This window comes from Sander lucioperca, chromosome 9 (genome assembly GCF_008315115.2).
Source record: "Sander lucioperca isolate FBNREF2018 chromosome 9, SLUC_FBN_1.2, whole genome shotgun sequence".
Classification (NCBI taxonomy): Eukaryota; Metazoa; Chordata; class Actinopteri; order Perciformes; family Percidae; genus Sander; species Sander lucioperca.
In genome coordinates, this window is record NC_050181.1 from 27,414,078 (window position 1) to 27,434,923 (window position 20,846).

The 20,846-nt window shown below is 41.2% G+C and overlaps 1 protein-coding gene across 12 annotated transcripts in view; it reads right to left on the reverse strand.

Annotated features, from left to right (window-relative positions):
• The window catches only part of mark2b (MAP/microtubule affinity-regulating kinase 2b), a 58,888-nt gene that overhangs the window by 19,148 nt on the left and 18,894 nt on the right, over window positions 1-20,846 (reverse strand). For 7 of the 12 annotated variants that reach the window (XM_036005726.1, XM_036005722.1, XM_036005720.1 and 4 more), the window contains exons 2-14: window positions 13,509-13,676; window positions 11,409-11,462; window positions 9,597-9,645; window positions 9,297-9,362; window positions 8,831-8,901; window positions 8,383-8,439; window positions 6,393-6,629; window positions 3,444-3,563; window positions 2,245-2,374; window positions 2,012-2,124; window positions 1,553-1,627; window positions 1,122-1,179; window positions 298-443 (exon numbers count right to left, since the gene is read on the reverse strand). In XM_036005726.1, coding sequence (XP_035861619.1) covers window positions 298-443; window positions 1,122-1,179; window positions 1,553-1,627; window positions 2,012-2,124; window positions 2,245-2,374; window positions 3,444-3,563; window positions 6,393-6,629; window positions 8,383-8,439; window positions 8,831-8,901; window positions 9,297-9,362; window positions 9,597-9,645; window positions 11,409-11,462; window positions 13,509-13,676 — 1,344 coding nt within the window. The remainder of the gene's footprint in view (window positions 1-297; window positions 444-1,121; window positions 1,180-1,552; window positions 1,628-2,011; window positions 2,125-2,244; window positions 2,375-3,443; window positions 3,564-6,392; window positions 6,630-8,382; window positions 8,440-8,830; window positions 8,902-9,296; window positions 9,363-9,596; window positions 9,646-11,408; window positions 11,463-13,508; window positions 13,677-20,846) is intronic. The other 5 variants (XM_036005719.1, XM_036005723.1, XM_036005721.1 and 2 more) reach the window with 5 other exon arrangements.

A 20,846-nucleotide genomic window follows, 5' to 3' on the forward strand; every position in this document is an offset into this window, starting at 1 on the left:
AAGATAATATATGGCTGACGTTAGCTTACACTAAAGAGCAACAATGACCCTCCCAATTAAAGTTAGTTTTTGAATTTCTCCAAAATTTTCTAGCAGATGTTTTCCTATCAACTCACATTTGGGAAAAGCTGTTTAATCACAACAACTGCAGTGTGTATTTTGGGATCTGTGCATCTATATTTGTTCATATTGGTGATGTGGGAACCACAACTTACAAATGTACTAATTTTGAATTTGCTTTTGATAGAAATTGTGTGTTGCAAATGTCATGTAAGCAGTGGTGGGTTTTTGTCTCACGGTGGAGGGCGTGGCGCTCTTCTTGCGGTCAGTGGGGACCAGAGGACTGGCCGGCACCTTGGTAGTGGAGCTGCCTGAACCTTTCCTCCCAGAATCCTCCCCTGCAGTCCGGTTGTCCGATTGACCCCCCCTCTTAGAGTAGGAGCCTAGAAAAAAAAAGCGTGCATCAGAAAAGGACATAATTTGCTGTGCTTTAACCTGAGACATCTCCTCCCCACCCCCCACCTTCTTCCCATTTGCATCATCTTCTGCTCTGCCACTCATTTGTCATTTCCCTGTCATCCCTCAGTTATAATAGAAATCAATCTGCTCTACCAACCCTCCACGCATAAATCAATCTCGTCTTCCCCCCACTCTGCCCTTTCTCCCTTCTATTGTACATCACCCAGCCCATCTCTCTTACTTCAACCTTTACTCAAACATATATCAAGCCCACCTGTCCCCTCTCCATTGTTATTCAGCTTTTCCTTTTTTTATCCACTCTTTTCATACAGGTGTCCACAAAAGAAATGTGGGACCTAAGAGTAACTTTTTACCCTATCACAGCTTTTGAAGGCCTTGAATTTTTTATTCAATTATTTTCTCCACCTGCCTCACTGTGGCAGCACCGGGGACCATCCCAGCATACATCAGGATTGAAGTCATATGACTATATTTAAAACATGTAAAAAATAACTTTGAACGATCTGCTGGCAGGTCATTTCCGTCCATGACCTCCTGACAAGTGACCATCTCAATCTGATGCCCATCTCCGTCCACTTCTGCTAACCCTCTCGGACACACACCAGCTTCGCCCCTTCCTCTCGGACACACACCAATCTCACCCTGGTCGGTGGCTCTGCGGTTCTGAGGCTTCTGGTTGGACGACACACTGCGCTGTACCTTAGAGAGGCAAGATGGACACACAGGTCATTGTGGCATTCTTTACGTCACAGAGGGTGTTCACACATTCGGTTGTAAGTACGCTAGCAGAAGCTGCATTAACAGTCGCTGTTAATCTATAGAGCCATTCACACGTGAAACCTACAACACTGCCGAGTTCAAGCATCCGGGGGAAGGCACTGTTTGCTGTGGTTCACGTGTACCTGTGTGTAGGTCAACAATCTAAAACCTAAAAAATGAGCTACATCAGAGTAGATTCCCAAAGTGCCTTTGGTAGATATGAGGTCAAGTCAGTGCACTTGTGTCACTGGCCGGAGACTGGCTGAAGACTTCATTATGTGTTAGCAGAAGACATTATGTGTTCTCATTGTACCTTGTGAGGCGGGGAGGGAGCATTTATGTTGCTTACATCACTTCCTGGCCGGGGCTTGATGCCACCTTCATCCAGCTGAGGGGGGGGGGGGGGGGAAAATACAAATCTGAATATATGGTTATCAGAAGGAGACACAGGGAGACTGTGGTGTGGGTACAACAAACACAAAAGGACTAAAAATAGTTGTGTTTTTTTAATAGTGGTGTTATGAGAACAATGAAGTGTTTTGAGCATAAATATATGCGATCAAATTCAGAGATGACAGCAAATTGTATGTTCTGATGGCTTACATGCAAAATAAAAGTGAAGCCCTACATTTTCTTGTATATAATGAACTTGCATGCAGTTTCCTGTAAAACATCAGTGTAAATGCAGCTAAGAGAGCTCTGACAAACCATTAATAAGTGGCATGGTACTGTGTAAAAGAAAGCCTGTAGGTATGAGAAAGAAACGGTGTACCTCAGAATTCCTATAGTCCAAAAGCAGGTATGCAGCCATCACGTCATTGTACTTCTGGTTCACCAGCGAGTCCTGGATCTCCTCTTGAGAGAATCCCATTGTCAGCATGATGTCTGCAACCACAAAAGCAGTTTTTAAATTAGAATTAAAAAGTATCCTTGTGTGTGATTAGTGCAAAAAAACATCTGTACTCAAGTGTGGCTGTGCGTGGGTGAAGAAAGAAATAAATTTACCAATTTTGCGAGCTGTTCCGTTCCTACCTGTCCGCCTGGGGTCCTTATAATCTGGCTGGGGTTCGATGTAGGGTTTAAGTTCTTCCTCCTCGTGGCCCACATTCATCCACCGGTCCCTCATTATCTGCTGCTGGGAGCAAGCCACACAGATAGATATAGGGAGACATGAGATGTCAAAGATAATAGAGGGGCACAAAGCAGAGGAGCGAGAAAAGGTTAAGGAATGAGAGAGGAGAAAAGGATTATTACTAAAGAGTCTCCTCAAGGCAACACAGAATGGAAAAGATGCATGAGTCAGCTAAACACGACATTATTCATCCGTTTACTCGACAATAAAGAGTTTTTCTAATGGGCATAGTCAGGTTTATTTTATTTCTAATATGCAAATGAATCTTCCTTAAGAAGTAAAAGAGGGGCTCTAAATTGAAGGCATGGCTATACTTGATGAAAACTGAACCATATTAATCTGTTGGCTGCTTAGAAATGTAGACAAAATGTCTTGAGTATGTCTAAGTGAAAACAGTCACATGACTGAATTTTAACACTAAAGCTAGTCTTTTTTCTGTATTTTTTTTTTTTTACAGGGCTGCCATAACATTCAGCAGGTCAAGCAGGGACTCAAAAGAAGCAGGGACTAAAGCAGCAAATAGTTATATACCTCGTCTTCTTTTTTATAATAACTTCCATTCAAAACTCGTTACCGTCCAATTACCTTTACTGCAACCAAATTCAGTAACTCATAACTCCTAATCTAACAAGTATTTACTATGTCTTTAAAAAGCCCTTTACACTTCAGTAACAAACTCATATAGCTGGTGAAGCAAGTCTAGGTGTACAGTATAGTACTGTATGTGCTTCATACACCATTAGATTAGCAAATAAACACTCACTGGTCTAGCTATAAAGAGATGGACAATTTTGGTTTCAGTTTTATATCATCTATAGCTAATATATATATATATATATATATATATATATATATATATATATATATATATATATATATATGATTTTACATCCACTTTAGTTTGAAAATGAAATTTTAAAAAACACGTGGAAAAAAAAAATTCCACAGCTCAAATAAATTTGAAATCAAAACGATAACTCAATCATTTTTAACACAACTGAACTACAATAGACTCAAGATCCTTCAATGCTTTGTGTCAAACCAATGTGGGTTATTTATGTATTCAGCGTACCTCGAGGCTGCCTCTTTTGGAGGGGTTCAGAATTAGGAACTTTTTGAGCAAGTTCTCACAGTCGGTGGACATGTAGAACGGAATCCTGTATTTACCACGCAGGACGCGCTCTCTCAGTTCCTGGAGATGGACAAGGACATGAAAAGTCAGCAGCAGACTCTAAATACCCACCTTCAAACATACACACAATCCTTTTTCGCTCACATCCTCAGATTCTGTCAAAGGGTAGCAACCTCTCATCAATGTGTAGACTGCACCGCAGACTATACAAATGTTTTCTGCGATTTAATAACAATGAGGGTCTATGTAACAGTGTTTGATGATAAAGGATGTGACCCTGCATCTCATCAGTATCTATAGCTTAATATAATGTGGCTTGGGTTAGCCAACAGCAACATTAGCTGTGGTTACACCCCCAAATGATTCATAGTTTTGTTAAACAAGTAACGCATTCACCCAAGCACAAGCTGGTTAGCATTTCAAAATGCTAAGACTATCTCAGTGGTAGTATAGTTTGTGTGTGACATTACCAAAACATATTATTCACACATGTTCTGGTATTTTGATGATTCTGCAACATGACTTTGCGTAAACATACACGGCAACTTTCTTAAGCCAAGTGGCGTGTTATCTGTACGTACGCTGTATACAGCGGACGGCAGTCTGCAACGTCACAGCGTAAACATACACACCACGTGGCACTTTCTAAAGCCACGTGGCGTGTTATCGCGAGGCTACGTGTTATCGTGAGACTACGTCACACGCGGGTTTTAGGAAAACAAGAAACGGTGTGTGGGTGGGTGTATGTGGGTGTGTGTGTGTGTGGGTGTGTGTAATGATTGGGTCATGTGTAAATGTGTGGATGTTACGGGAGAGAGAGAAGCATCTGTATATGACTGCTGCAGTACTATTTATTGTTTATTTTAATGTATTATTTTATAACATTACATTATATACATTGCGTGCTAATGCACTTTTTAATGCACTTTTTAAGTTTAACCCTTAATGGATGGGTTGGCTGTAAAACTGAGTTGCCCCCTTGGAGACTAATAAAGTTATCTGAATCTGAATCTGAATCAAACGGTTGGGATTAGGAAAAGAAAACCAGGTTGGGTTTAGGAAAAGAAGAATGGGGTTGGCTTTAGGAAAAGAAGAACAGGGTTGGTTTTAGTAAAAGAAGAAAGCGACGGTTGAGTTTAGGAAAAGAACAACAGGGTTGGATTTAGGAAACGCCACACGCGGGACACGAACCCCGCTCTCCTGGGTGAAAGTCCTGTGTTTGACCACCCCAACCAATCTCCCTGCGCGGCGATTTGCCCTTTCATACTACTCTCTACGGCGTCAATTCACACGCAATTGCAAGTCAATGGAGGCCAAACAGCATTGATAATCACACTAAAAAGCAAGTATGCGTCTTGATAACACGCCAATAATTGCATACCAATTGCCGTGTCATACATATGCCATTTCATGAGATCAGTCTGGATGTTGATATTATATTTTCTTCAACTGCCTTATAGTGGCTGTGATATGTGATAAATTCAACATAGAGCAGATGTTAGCAAAGGTCAGCTGGCACAAATAATACATCACATTACAATGTTTGTAATCTACTTCAGTGGTCTTTATCCACCTGTTACATTTTAGTAGTGTGCCACTGAGCTTTTTAACCTCTTCAATGTCCCACTGGAGAGGTCTTAATAATTTTAATTTATTGAGACACTGAGGGATAAATGCATGTAATGACAGGTAACGTATGTAACACTGCTTCCAAGAAGCTCACAGGATATCATGAGGCATTGAAACTGCATACAAATCTATCAAATTGCAAAACTGAGAGCTAGGTCTTACAAAATGACATTCATAATTTGACGTGTTACAACATTCACATTAAACTAGCTCAGTTGTACATTTTAGGGCTGCACGATATGAGGAAAATATGCGATAACGACATTACTTGCAATAAATAAACAGATATTAAAGGGTACTCAGTTCTGCATTTCTGCTGCTTTCAGTATTCTAAAAGGAAGTGTCCAACATTGTTTTATTGAACAAATTGAACATTGAATTGAACAAAAAAGCACCACTAAAAAAAGAATGACACTTGCATTAAAAAGTGCAGTTTGCGGGTGCCTGGGTGGCCTAGTGGTAGAGCGAGCGCCCATATATAGAGGCTCAGTCCTCAACGCAGAAGTCGCTTGTCTAAGCTGTCACAATAAAGGCCTAAATGCCAAAAAAAATAATCTTAGAAAAAAAAAAGCAGTTTGCTAGTGATATTTTCTTTCAACACAAAACATCTGTGTCTTTTGCAATATGTCGCTGTCTTTCGCAATATGTTTATTGCGCCAGCTAATATTGCGATGATAAAATCAAACTATATATTGTGCAGCCCTAGTATATTTTGCAATTTTTTTTTAAATGTGCATCAATGTGACACATTTAAAAGAATGCCTTTTATTGTAGCGAGTGAAATCAGAAAGCAGTGAGGCTTCCATCTGTTCAATAAATAGTAAGAGCAGTAATGAGGTGTTTAACAAAACTCCACATAGCAGGAGGGAGTCCAAAGGCATAGTCTATAAGCCAGGCATGTTAATATCAATATCATCACATTCAATGTTATATCGCCCACCAAAAATGTGTCCGCACTTCCAAAGTGACTCATGTGCGTACTGAGTGAATGCAGAGGTGATAGGTGGTAGGAATACTTCATCATAACCATAGTTCACAGAGAGCATTACATCATTTTTGTTTGGTGCATCACACCACCAAACCCCATTTGAAGAGAAAGTACTTGGGTTGACATTTAATCACGTTTACACATTCATTCTCTGTGGAGTTTAGGTTCTGCATACTGTAGGGCAAGAGGAACAGAAACCAGCATGACAAATACTACAACCACCCACAGAATACAGACATCTGCATTATATAACGCACGCACACACTCCTGACCTTGAGGTTCTGTCCATCAAAGGGCAGCGAGCCGCTGACCAGTGTGTAGAGGATCACCCCCAGGCTCCAGACGTCCACCTCAGGCCCGTCGTACTTCTTTCCCTGGAAGAGCTCGGGGGCAGCGTAGGGTGGAGAGCCACAGAACGTGTCCAGCTTGTTCCCCAGAGTGAACTCATTACTGAAGCCAAAGTCTGCTATCTTGATGTTCATGTCTGCGTCCAGCAGCAGGTTCTCTGCCTGTAGACAGATAGTGTGGGAGAGAGAGGAAAGAAGAACATTATTATGATGTAGAGAGCCGCAGGATGTGGAGGGAAACAAGAAGAAAAATACAGAGAAAAGAAAAGATTTTAAATATGCCGGGATTATTTTTTTTTTACTGAATACATGTGCCAGGAAATGATACACAAATACTTAATATTTGCTTTTGTGTAATATGGTAACGTGATATTTCATTTTTTCAAATATGGAACCTCTTTTTGCACTTTCCTTCTTCCGCAGAGCTACTGTACATAAAGTTTAAAGCTAGCTTGTACAACAAAGTTGAACAAATGGGCCACCCTGTCATCCAGTGACAGTGTAACAAAGATTTTCTCTGCCATACAAATGGGTTTGAAGATAATATATTCCACAGACAGTTGTCTGAAACACCGTTCTCTGGGAAAAAGAAAACTCTGCTGGCAAAGGGGAGCTGCCACAGTTTATTCCTGTGTGTTTGTTTCCCTCAGCCTAAAGTGAGCCAGTGAGAAAGGAGGCTGGGGTTGCCTAGCAACAGGTGCGCTCTCCTTTTCACTTGCTCTGAATACTCTGGCGCTTCTGCGTGTTTGAGTGTGTGTGTGTGTGTGTGTGTGTGTGTGTGTGTGTGCGTGTGTGCACATTAAATCCAACACTGACATCATCTCTAGGCCCTCACCTAAGAAATAAATGAACAATGGCTTCTCATTGTTTGTCAACAAATGCAATCATCTATAGCTAATTAACAAACATTTTAAGTTGGCCAAATAACTAAATTAAACTTTAAGGGCCAAAAGTATAGTAGACAGCAGTATAAACCATAACCAGACACAGTTTTTAGCGGTGATCCAGAATGAAAATCTGCAGAATTTAGCGGATACATTCTGAGTTGTATTTGAATTTTTTGAATGTGTTTAAAATCTGCGAAAAATTCAGCAGAAAAATTCAGCGGAATTCTGCATCCTGACCATGCTGGTTTTTCATACTGGGAGTGATTTTAGTCTCACTGTGCTGCAGGCTCATCCAAATTTGCTCTTGCAGAGTCGTACCGACTAGAATTAAGCCTGTGCTGGATTTCACAATACAACCCACAGATCAAGAGTGATTAGGATAATGTGCAGGATGGTACGCATTATAATAATGAGAACTGTCTGTCCTCCAGGAATCTTATTTCCCATGTTGCCTTTTTTGTAAACGCCAACCATCATTGCCTGTTAGAAGTGTAGAAAATGTTTCATGACCTTGGTCAAAGCATTGAAAATGTTTACTAAAAAGCCAGAAATAACCATGACTGGAAAAAACAACTTTGAGATGAGAGGTTACTGTATGGTTACTGTCCCAGTAATCATGATAATGACTTGTCTACAGGTCTGCCTGCTGGCACAATAAGAGGATTTATAACTGCATAATACAGGAACCAAAGTGACCTGGAAGCATTAGACGGGAAGGAAAATATATGAAGAGACAGAAGGAGAATATTATCCAATAGGGAACACAATTTGAGAAGTGCGTAGAAATACAAGTGCGGGTGTACAGATGTATGGGTACGTGTGTTTAAGCACTAGCACTCAAAGAGGGACATTATATCATGACATGGGGGCAGGATTTGGCCTATGAAGGGAGAGAGAGAGAGAGAGAGAGAGAGAGAGAGAGAGAGAGAGAGAGAGAGAGAGAGAGAGAGAGAGAGAGAGAGAGAGAGAGAGAGAGAGAGAGCTTGCGCTTTGACACTCAGTTCAATTCAATATGTGTGTGTTCTCACCTTGAGGTCTCTGTGTACTATACACTTCTGATGGCAATACTGCACCGCTGACACAATCTGGAGAGTGAGAAAGTGAGTGAGAGATAGAGAAAGGATGACAAGATGGATGGTTGAAAGGAAGTTAAAGACACTGAGATCTCTTCATTAGGATTTCATCAGGAAGCAATCATGAGGAAGTATTAGGGATGCAAAATGTAAGCAATAAATTAAGTAAATACGTCTTAATATTTTTTTTTTTTATCAAAAATAAGCCTGTCCCTCAAAAGTGCAGTCTCTGCTTCCTCTACTTGTCATTATTCAACAACTGACACCAAGTTTATAGAGCTGTAAAGAGGCAATACACTTTTAATATTGATCTACCATGCCTTAAAACAACAGCAGCACATACACAAATAACTAGAAAATTACACACACACACTAATAGGGATTTTCTCCAACACACACAAACCTGTCTGAATTTGGCACGGGCTTCTTTCTCCTTCATCCTGCCATGGGCCACCAAGTAATCAAAGACCTCTCCTGGGAGACGAGAGAAAGAGTTGGAGAGTGGATTTAGTGTTGGAACCTGATACTTGTCTCCTTAAAGCCAGAGTATTAGGTCAATGGGATATTGAACTAAGTATTGTCCTTTAAAAACTAAATATGGGCACTTACATTAAATACTAAAAACAAAAAATTTTCAAATGAACAATATCTAATTTGCAATGCAAATGGGATATAGATGGTCAACAACTAATAACCAAAGAAAACCAAACAAATCAAATAAAAATCCCCTTTGGACAAAGTACTAACAAAATACTGAAGAGCCTGTACATTAAGATGGGAGGTAGTTTTTTTATTTGGGAACCATCTGAGACAAAACATACAGAGTGCCAAGCCTCAGGGGGAATGATTTCACAGTGACACACACTTACCTCCACTAGCGTACTCCATTACCAGGTACAAAGTCTTCTCTGTCTCTATCACCTCAAAGAGCTTGACTGGAGGTGGAGAGAGAGAAGACAGTGGATTAGAGGGGGAGGGAAAAGTAAAGTAAAAGGGAGATGGGGCAACAACAAAAAAAAGGCCAGGACAGTAAAAATGATAGCAAAAATAAAGATATAAGAGAGAGAAAAGCACAAGGATTTTTATGATTCGGGTTGAATACATGTCCTCGAAAACACCAATTAAGGTTGGTGCTCAGTGAGTGACGATGGCGTTTCAGTGTGACTCACCTATGTTGGGGTGATTCAACATCTTCATAATCCTCACCTCCCGGAAGAGCTGCGAGAAAGGAAATCAGAATGTCAGTGTGAATGTGTGCGTTGTTGCGAGTTACATTTATATTCTACACGTTCATATCAATTCAAATTACTATCTATTGATTTGGCATGCATGTGTTCATCAAAGTTGCATTTCTTATTTGTGTCATTGCAAAGACACCAGAGTCAATATTTCTAGTCAGGTAAAATTACACTTAAAAACCCAAACATTTACTTCCTGTTTATGAGCATGTGGGTCAAACTACTAGTAGGAAAAATAAATTTCAAATCCAATGTCTGGCACAATTTCGGATTTCAGAGTTAAACAAACAATTCCCTCAGCTGCTTGTAAGTCTGACATGATAAGTCAAAGTATATAAGTCAAGTAATACTACCGAGTAATACAGCTCAGTGCCATCCAGTCTGTTTCTGTGGTTAAGGCGTGAAGAGGCACTTTTTTTCCTGTGACTCAGCAGATAAGGTCCAACTAGACTTACTGGCAAATTATCTGAGAGTACACTGTAGACAGACAGAACACCTGCTATCCTTCAAAGTAATGCAATCAACTTTATAAAACATAACTTCAACATGTGTTTCCTCTACCATTATATTGGGGGGCAGCCTGCCCCGCCAATCGGACCCCCCCCCCCGCCCTGCGTGAAAATTAACTTGACATTAAAAGGTTGAAATAATGGCCATTAAATCATGTATAGTTTAAGTATTGCTTTTCTTAACGTGGTGGTGTTATTTTTGTGTAAAAGAAAAAAAAAAAAAAGTTTGATTGTTTCTTTTCATAGTCATTTTCAAAGACATTGTTCGCTTCAGTTGTAGCATACAAAGTTACAGCAGGACGCACTCCCAAGAACCGTCACAACCACTGTCACTGCTGTTGCTAGCTAATGAATCTGTAGTATGGATGTAGCTCTGTGCCTGCAACAGTTGCAGATTGATTGACAGGTGGATGCCATATCATTGGTTGAAATGAGTTGGTACTAGCTTACGTTAGCACACAAAGTTTTGTTTTTTTACAGGGAAAATTGGATTTTGATTGATTTTTATATAAAAATACAAAGAAATTGATTTTGTTTTTAAAAAATCTTTTGGGATATATTTGAAAAGACTGACTCAAATGACTGGGGATGTGATCTAAAAAGGTTAAAAGGGCATTTTGTTGTTTTCCTCTTGACTTACGTTGATAGGGGATAATATCCTGACAACTCTGGTCGTAGTGCACATGGATTTGCGTTTGCATGCATCTTGTGAGTGTGTCTGAGTGTTAGCATTTATCACTGGATTTATGTGTTGGCCCTGTCAGTGTCTTTGTCATGTCTTAACATTTTCTTGCCATGTGCTCTGTGTATCTGCATTTGCACACAAGTATGTATTCAATGCTGTATGTGTGTGTTGAGGATGCAAGCATACATGGTTAGAGAGTGTGCGTGTAAGTGGACAGACCCCACCCTGCCACGATCAAAAGAAGTAATTGCAGCTTGTTTCCTGTAATTAAAACTCTCTCCAAAAACTAGACCACTTCAGAAAGAGAGAAAAAAAGAGAGAGAGAGAGAGAGAGAGAGAGAGAGAGAGAGAGAGAGAGAGAGAGAGAGAGAGAGAGAGAGAGAGAGAGAGAGAGACGGACAGAGTGAGTGCAAAAGAAAGGAAGAGCAAAAGAGAAAGACACATGGGGCAGGAAGAGTGACTTAAAATGACTTCTGAGAAAATTGGATAAGAAGGACTGAGGTTTGGATTTTGTGCCCGTATGTGTGTGTGAGAGAGAAAGAGACCCACCTTCTGCAAACTGGAGGAGTTGAGCTGTGTCTTATCAATGATCTTTACAGCCACCTAGAAGCAAAACAACATGTATTATTACACTGATATTAACTAAATAATTACACTTGCTGCAGTGGGTTTGACGCATCTCGCTCAAATAAACCTGCACAGTCACACAGTCACACAGACAGACACACACAGCAGGCAACAGTTGCATAACAGGACAGTACACAGACAGGAACACACACACAAAGCTGAAGCGTGGTTTATTCTCGTGCCGTAATGAGGTCTATAGTTCATAATCCAACAGTGGACAGCAACAAGAGAGATGAAGAGAGAGAGATAAAACACAGCAAAGGAGAAAGAGAAATAAGGGGAGGAGAATAAAAATAGAGAAACAGACAGATGGGAGAGATTCAAAGTGAGAGATGTAGAAAAAAGGGGATGAAACGGAACAAGAGAAAAGAGGACATAAAGAGAAAGGCGAGGGAAACAAAGAATTATGTCTCAACAAGGACACAGAAAGGGAGGTGTACTTCTTTCTCCCATATCCTTCTTTTACTGTCAACTAACTCCTTTCTTTCACTCCTCTTTCTGGTTGTGCTTGTATGTCTGACTCTTTCATGCCTTCTGACTCTCCCTTGTTTTCATTGTGTGTGTGTGTGTGTGTGTCACATTGAGTGTTATCAGGGTGTCAGGCACAGAGCTGTCACACATTGACAAGAGCCCGCCCACCCCTCTCTCTTGCTCTCTCTCACACACAGACCAAGAGTGGGCCTAAGGGCCCTGACACACCAACCAGACGGGCCGACCGTTGGCAGAAAAGGCAGTCGGACTGATCAGTCGGGTCCCGAGGTCCAAAAAATGCCTCAGAACACACTGAGGCGACGCCGACTTGAGCGTACGCTCTGCGCGTGCGCGAAACGTAATACGTCTCCATAGCAGCAGGTGGCGCTGCTCTGTATTGTTTCCATTAACAGTCTGATTATTTCCCAGAAAATGAAAACCGGCAGCTGATTGGACGAACGCGTCACGTGGTTCTTTTTTCTCCGGAAATACACAGCCAGACTGTCATGGCTCATATTGTACTAAAATAGTTCACCGAAACGTGTTTCTGAAAACATTTTAAGTGAGAAATAGGCCGTGCAGTTGCTGAATCTGTCTTCATTTGAGATTGACAAAGGTCAGTTTAAAAGATTTTTGTCAGATTTTGAGCGACTCATCCACTCCCCATTTCCGGGTGAGTCCTGACTGCCCTGTCCCCGACTGAACATGTCGGGTCGGCCCAAATGACGGCCGACGGCACGGGACACACCGAACAGACTCGAGTCACGGACCTCGCCAGACGGCCCGACGCCCGATTATCGGGCTGGTGTGTCTTCTCTCTTAGACAGACCCCAGCATGGGCTCACTGCAGATACAGCTTTCCCCTTAAAGAGACAGACCACTACATTACATCACATCTGGAATTTACAGTAAGCCAGAGACATTTAGGCTTCTCTATTCAAGCTGACAATGGCGATCTAATCTCCTGCAGCAGATGTACAGTCTCCAAAGACATGCAAGCCCAGGATCAGACCAGACCTACTGTGCATCACAGCGTGAACCCTCCCCTATCATCAGCAACCGGGAAGGAAGATTAACGTTTAGTCTAAACATTTATAGTGTTTTTCTATTTGTGTGTGTGTGTGTGTGTTTTACTATATTCGTGGGGTCCAAAAACCGGGGAATACAGTATACTTGTGGGGTCTGCACTGCCTTGTGGGGCCCAAAATGCTGGACCCCACAAGGTTAAAGGGCTGTTTGAGGGGTAAGACTTGATTTTAGGATTAGGGTTAGAATTAGGTTATGGTTAGGGTGAGGGTAAGGGTTAAGGTTAGACATTAAGTTTTGATGGTTAAGGTTAGAATAAGGGGCTAGGGAATGCATTATGTCAATGACGGGTCCCCACAAAGATAGTGAAACAAAACGTGTGTGTGTGTGTGTGTGTGTGTGCGCGCGCGCGCGTGCGTGCGTGCGTGCGTGCGTGCGTGCGTGCGTGCGTGTGTGTGTGGGGGGGGGTTAGGGTTAGTTAGTGTGTGTGTGTGTGTTTGTGTTTGTGCGGGGGCGCATGCCTACCTCTTTTCCGGTGAGTACGTGTCGTGCCAGTTTGACCTTGGCGAAGTTGCCTTTGCCAATGGTTTTTAGCAACCGATAGTTACCAATGTGCGGCTGGTCATCTGTTGTGGTCGTGGCAACGGAGTTCCGACATCGCGGCATGCTGGAGCGACCGGATGACTTAGTCTCCTGAGAAGAGAGAAGGCAATATGTAAGCATTGGAGGACATGATGACTTGTAGGCAGAAAGTAATAGAAAGTGACAGTAAATATGTGCCGGAGCAAAAACAAAAGAAAAGTGCTATCAGCTGTCCTAAACACTTTGTTAAAACCTTATCTATTCCTTAATTGATTTCATATCCATTTCATGTTTAGTGCCACTGACACCATTTTACATTTCAGGAGTTAAGAGACATTTATCTCTTAGAAGAGTTGAGTTTCGTTAATCCGCATATGTGATACGATTAACAAAAAAACACATTAATATTATGCTTTAAGAAAAAAAATGAGGTTGGGAGACTCAATACACGCCTCGTCAACGTGGCTGCCTCTTAGAGACACCTCAATGCTATTGAAGCAACAAACACAATTTTTAGTTTGAACTTCAAATGCTATGGCACTACATCTTCAAAGCATTCAGGTCAGTCCTAAATATGATATGATCATATGACTTCATTACAACACTTTTTGACATATTTATGTAGGTTTAAAATGTTTTAAAGTTTTTTAATGTGCAAGTGCTGTCCAAGTCTACTGTATTCAGGTATGCTATTCCAGATTTACTGGCCCACATGCCTTGTGTTTTTTTTATGGATTAGAAACGGTCAGCAGAGAATTGGTCTACAGAGCTAAAGCTAGTAGGGTGTTTCAAAATCTGCATTCTAATCTGGTAGCAGGATTAAGATGGAGACTTGGAATGGACAGCCAATGTGGATCAGGGTTTCCCAGGCTCCTGGAGAGATTTAAACAGCTAAATAAAACACAAGTGGGTTGGACTTTGTTAAAGCAAAGAAAGGTAAAGAATCTTCATTACTCTAAAGCTTTTTAAATCAATCTAAAGCGGTTATTGTAATCTAAACTATAGGCTTATAAACACCATTTTGGGGAAACTGCTTTATGCACAGAAAGCTGTGAATAGCTGGGGAGAAGAAAAGCACTGGTGTAAGTGGTGTACAATTTGGGCAAAGTTGAGTGAAAAACTGCAATTTTCTCCCATGTTCTGTCTTATTTAACTTGTACTTAAACCTCTTACTACCACTTATGATGATGGGTTGTAGTTGTTTCGCTGTTTCTAACATTTCCTAGTGACAATCAAGTTTATAGCATTCCTTTGCTGTACCATTATATCACTTAATATTAGGGTATGAGCACATGTCAGTGAGAGCCACTTCCATACACTGAAACCATGTAAACACTCTGATAACAGTGGTTCTGTTCTGTTTTGGGTCAAAGTAAAGATGCTGGGACAATGAGCTTGTGTCTTGATTTTCCTATTGTCACTGGTTTACTATGGTTAATGTTTCACACTGCAGCCAGTCATGGCCCACACACAACATTCATTCATATCAGACAAATCCAGATATAAAATAGTATTTTACCCCTGGTTCCTTGACTGTGCCTATGTGACTTTACTCTTAACCCCAAGGCCAGTAGTGTATAAAGTTATTTTAATAGTCTCTTCATATGGTGGTATAGAGTGAAATTGCTTCCGTTCATCTTACAGCAGACAGTAGGTCTTTCGAGTCATACACACAAGTTTTGCATGTTTGGCAACTGCTATTGGGTTTCAACTCCAGGAAAGGGTCACAGCAATTGTGTGTGTGTGTGTGTGTGTGTGTGTGATCTGAGCGGACAGGTGACAGGGATCAGGGTCAGAGGAGAGGACTACTGGCTCCAGGGTGACGAGACGCAAACACATGCGGTGCTGTGACACAAACACCAGCGCACAGATACAAGAATACACACTGGTGTACACAGACATGCACACAGCGGCATAAATCACACACACACACACACACACACACACCTCGGAGATTTGACACCAACGAGAGAGACAGTCCAGTAAAATTCACACTGTTGGTGTGGAGCGAAGAGGTTCGCACTAATCATCTCTTTCTCTTGTTTCCGACAAGTCATTTTATTCACCTAATTATCTCTCTCTCTAGCTTGAACAAATTAGAGGCTCGCTTTATATCCCAAATTACCCACAGAGACCACATCTTTATCAACATCTTCCTCCCTCCAGCCCCATATCATGGGCCATGGGAAAAAAGGATAACCATGATTACTTCATTGTGTTTGTGCGTTTCTTGCTCCAGATGGTATGATCTAATGTCTGCGTCCCATCCACCCGCCCCTCCACCCACATACTCATGCTGACAGTGCAGACCTGCACAAAGTGTAATAGGCCAGATTAAGCTTTAACACAAGCAGGGGAACCTGGATTAAAAACTAATGACAGTTGCATTAAACCCACAGGACAGGGGAAGGTCCTTATGTGGCCTTGTGTGAGGGGGGAAGTAAATTATTTTTATTTTTGGATTGTGTGGGAGGGGGGGGGGGGGGGGAAGAGACAGACAATATGTCATATGTGGACACTATTCCAGACTATGAGACCCAATCTGATCATACAAAGCTGATTTCTAGGTCAGTCCTCAGAGAAGTCTATGTGATCTAACTCCCTCTGTCACTCGCTCAGCTTAAAATTGATCTCGCTAGAGAGTACTGCTGTCCAAAATAGCGCCTGGAGTTAAAAGTTCACCCTCAACAAAACATTTGGGTTTCCAGAGAGCTTTTAGAAAGCGATAAGGCGTTTGTTTTGATGCAAGTAAAAAGGTGTGGGAGAAGATATGCAAGTATACAGGCCTGACTCTGAAGATGCTTAGGTATAGTCCGTCTGTTTAATCTAAAAAGATACATTTCTCTGTTTGTTCACCTCACTTCAATTTTGTTGCTGCAAAATGGGATTGTCAAGCAGACAAACTCACCAACATATATATAATAAAAGATCGATACTTGGCGTCGGTGTATCAATACAGTATTGCCACGGAAAATATCGCGATACTATGCTGTATAGATTTTTCCCCCCACCCATACTAACCATTGTTTGGACATGACAAAGACTTGAGAGAGGGAAAGTCTGAGAGGAAAAAGAAGAGCTCATGAACAAAAGTAAAGGTCATTACATGCAGCAATGTGTCCTCATTTTAAAAACCTTTTTATTTATAGTCTGACCAAATTAAAGCAGATACAAAGTAGCCTCTAGAAGTCGTAATAATAGGGGTGTGACGAGACACTCAGTTCAGCTCACGAGACATGAGATTGTGTTCACGAGAACAAGACGAGACTTTAACACTATTTTAAAGAAAACTTAAATGATAAAATATGACTGGAAATTCACAAAATGAAAAATGAGCACTGTGAAAGGTTTTGCCACAAACTCATATGGCTTCTCTCCTGTATAACTAACCTCTTCAGACTTAATACCTGTGGCATCCCTCTCTCCTCCCAAACCTATTAATCAAAAAATTATTCATTTCTTACACTGCACTGTAACTTTTATTCTTGTATAAGAATTATTTTATTTAGCCTATTTTATTTTCATGACTGTTTTTAATTGATCTTTAATGTTTTATGTAAAGCACTTCAAATTGCCTTGTTCCTGAAAGGTGCTTTAGAAATAAAGTTGCCTTGCCCTACAACCTTAAGCCTGTCAGTCTGTCACCAGGGCATATGAATGACGCTTTTGTCTTGTGCCTGTCTGTCTCGGAAGTGTAACATTAACTGCACGGCGATCTCACCATTATATTATATTGCTGCAAACGCTGTCTGCGTGAAGTTTTGAAAACTGTAACCACACTTGTGTCTGCTTTACTGGCATTACTGTGACTTGAACAAACTGCAGAGGCAACGTAACTTTCACTCCGTCTGCACCGCACCTCTGCGTGTGACAGAGCTGAGCCCCTCGCTCTGTGAAACATGCAGAGAGGACAGAGACTCTCATGTACTGAAATTTGGCACCGATAGATTTAACGTGAACTGGTCCTCCGTAGTACCAACGTAATTCTACACTTGTGTAGCGATATCGCGAGACAACTTTTAACCTCGGAAAGGAGAAACATCGTAACGTTTTAATATCGCAAGATCTCATGGGACGAGATCTCGTCACACCTCTACTAAATAAGTGTTTCCACTGCTGGACAAATTATTTGTAAAATTTGGACACAGTCCGGCTGAAAAATTACAACAATGGATTTAAAAGGCATTGTCCATTTCCTGCATAACCTGATTTCTCAGAGTAAATTGGTTTGCAATGCTGACTAAAACAATATTAATGTACAGCCTTTAAAGTATTAAATCATTCTGTGATTTGGGTCAGGGTTTCCGTTGTCCTGGGAGATTTCATTGTACTGGACACATGAGAGAAATTCCGGTTAGCGTGCTGACCGAAGTGTAGATGTAAAGATGTGATACCATAACCTGGTTTATCAGTTAAGCATATGAACTACACTGCAGACTGGAGTCTCTGAACTGGTACAAGGCAGGTTGAATGCGCATCAGCAGGTCTGCGTTATATAGATCACGTTTGGTGTATGAAACGTCTGCATCCTCAATGAAGTGCATTTTTATAAACTATGATAATCTGGTTGCGGATCACATCTCTCACCGACGTCCAGGCGCTGCCTCACTCCCTCTTCCTCTCCTTGCAGTTCTCGTACTAATAGAACTGAACATCTAGTAACTACTTCAGCGTACCTTACTTTCGAAACACCGCTTTGCACGCAAATCGGAGCAGCTTACGCCGTCAGAGGCACAGCAGCCTTTAGTGGTGTCGTTGATAGGCTATTACACGTGGGGTGTAACCAATCAGATGGTGGGCGGGGGCACTGAGTGAGACAGAGTGGGGACTACATACAGAGAGGCGGGCTGCATACACTTATTTTCACTGGACATTTAAATATGTCAGACTTCAACAGATGTTCCCGGTATCAAAAAAAGGGGGGGGGACATTTACATAAATGTATACTCATAACTGAAACACAAAGCATAAAAAACACCAGAGAGTATAGCTTTATGAATGTCTGCAGTGAAAACTGCAAATGTAGGAGATAATGAGGTTAATATGGGACAACTGAATTTTGGATTATGGTCTACAAGTTTATTATATTTTATAAAACTAAGACAAATAGTTCTGAAATTCCTCGTTTTACCAAGTAACATGTACAAACTTGACCGAGTCAGCAGGCTTAACTTTTAATTTAGTAATCTACTGACATTACATTGGAACCATTGTATAAAGCTAAAGCTTGTTTCCTCTGAGTTCTTTCCCTCTTCCACAGTCTCCAACTCTTTAGTCCTTCTTCTCTCCTATCCTCTTTCATGTCCGACTATTTTTGTCTTCTGATTCTTCCTTCATTTTTTGGGCAGCTGCCGGCTAGGCAAAACCCCCCCTCCCCCAACACACACACACACACACACACACGTTATAATTATAGATGTGTTGGAGGACAATAAGTGACATCATTGTTTTGTTCTCACATTACTCTCTGATGCTTTGTGTGACTCATGAATGAATCCTAACTGAAAACTGCCAACATACAAAGTTTAGCAAAGAATATACTAACTTGAGATTCCAGTGAAATCAAATTTGACATATTCACCAAGGCTCTCAGGTAAATACTGAGTTGAGTACTCACTGAAACTCAGGGTTTGTTATTGACTTTCACACCAGATGAAGGGACCTTTTGTTGAAGGAGTGGAGACAGTAAATTGGAAACACACAGCTCAAAGATACATACGTGTAACCAATCTAGACATTGTTAAAGTGCCCATATTATGCTCATTTTCATGTTCATAATTGTATTTTGAGGTTGTACCAGAATAGGTTTACATGGTTTAATTATCAAAAAAACACCATATTTTTGTTGTACTGCACGTTGCTGCAGCTCCTCTTTTCACCCTGTGTTCAGGTCTCCGTTTCAGCTACAGAGTGAGACCTCTCACTGCTGTAGCACCTTTGTTGGCAGTCACACATGCGCAGTAGCTAGGTAAGATCACATCATCTAGCAGTTTGTTTCTACAACTTCAGTAGTACAAGGCAGGATTAGCCAGGAGACTGCTTCTAAATGAGGGCGCACTTCCAACTTTGTGTGGAATACCTGCAGAACAGGGACTTTTGTAGATTATGGTGAACTAGTGTGCGTTGTAGCAGTGTTTTGCCATTGAGAATGAGCTAGCATGCTAGTGCTAGCATGCTACGGTTAGCCCCTTCGTTTTGGCTACTGACGTAGAAAGCCCTGCAGATTTTGACCAGCTCACCTGGAGACTGAAGGCAGGACACATTCAGAAACCCGTATCTCACTCAAAACAGCATGGATGTTTTTGTTCCAAGTTTGTATGTGTGTGGAAGCACCAGAGACATAAAATAACATCCCAAATCCCAGAAAAAGTGTTTGTTTTTTTTTCAAAATATGGGCACTTTAACTACTTCCAGTTACACTTTTTGGTTTGGTTGGCCAGCAGGTGTACTCTTTTGAAAAATCCGGGTTGTAGGCAGAAGTAGATAAGCTGCTATTACTGAAGTGGCACCTCACTTACACCATTTTTAACCAAAATTAGAGTGTGCCGGTTTGTTTAATGCAGGAAATCCCGCATCCAATAGGCGATAGACTCCTTTGCCATTGCCAGTAGACGAGTCTGCCTTTTTCACTAATTTGGAAATCTGTCTAACAGCTGCTTGTTCAGAGATGGACAGAATTTGTGGCTGACATAGCATAGCATTGTGCTGGAAAAGAGGCGCATATTAGCGTGTCCACCTGGGTGTCATATTTCCATCACTGCCGATCATAGCTGGAGCTGATAAATATCCGTGACTACCGAGTCATTTGTCACAATGAATGAATGCTGATTGTTCCCTTTCCCACTAAAGACAAAAGCCAGTTGTTAGTGGGTCCTAGGGGATTTATAAATCAGCGTATAACACAGTAATGTGTGTAAAGGATTTCATTTCTTAAGGGCCTTTGCCAATAAATCTGTCCAGGAGATCATGTAGAACTGGTTATTTATGTTTAATAAAAATATGCCATAAAACTAGATTATAATCTACAAAACACATAAATCAACTGCCGGATAGAAATTGAAGCAACTGTAACTTTTAAATTATATGAATGTTGGGGTAGCCTCTAGCTCACCCAGTAAGAGCGTTCGCCCCATGATGGCTGAGTCCTGCAGCGACGCGGGTTCGAATCCGACCTGCTACCCTTTGCTGCGTGTCATCCCCCATCTCTCTCCCCCTTTCATGTCTATCCACTGTCTCTACACAATAAAAGGGAAAAGCCCCAAAAAATAATCTTTAAAAAAA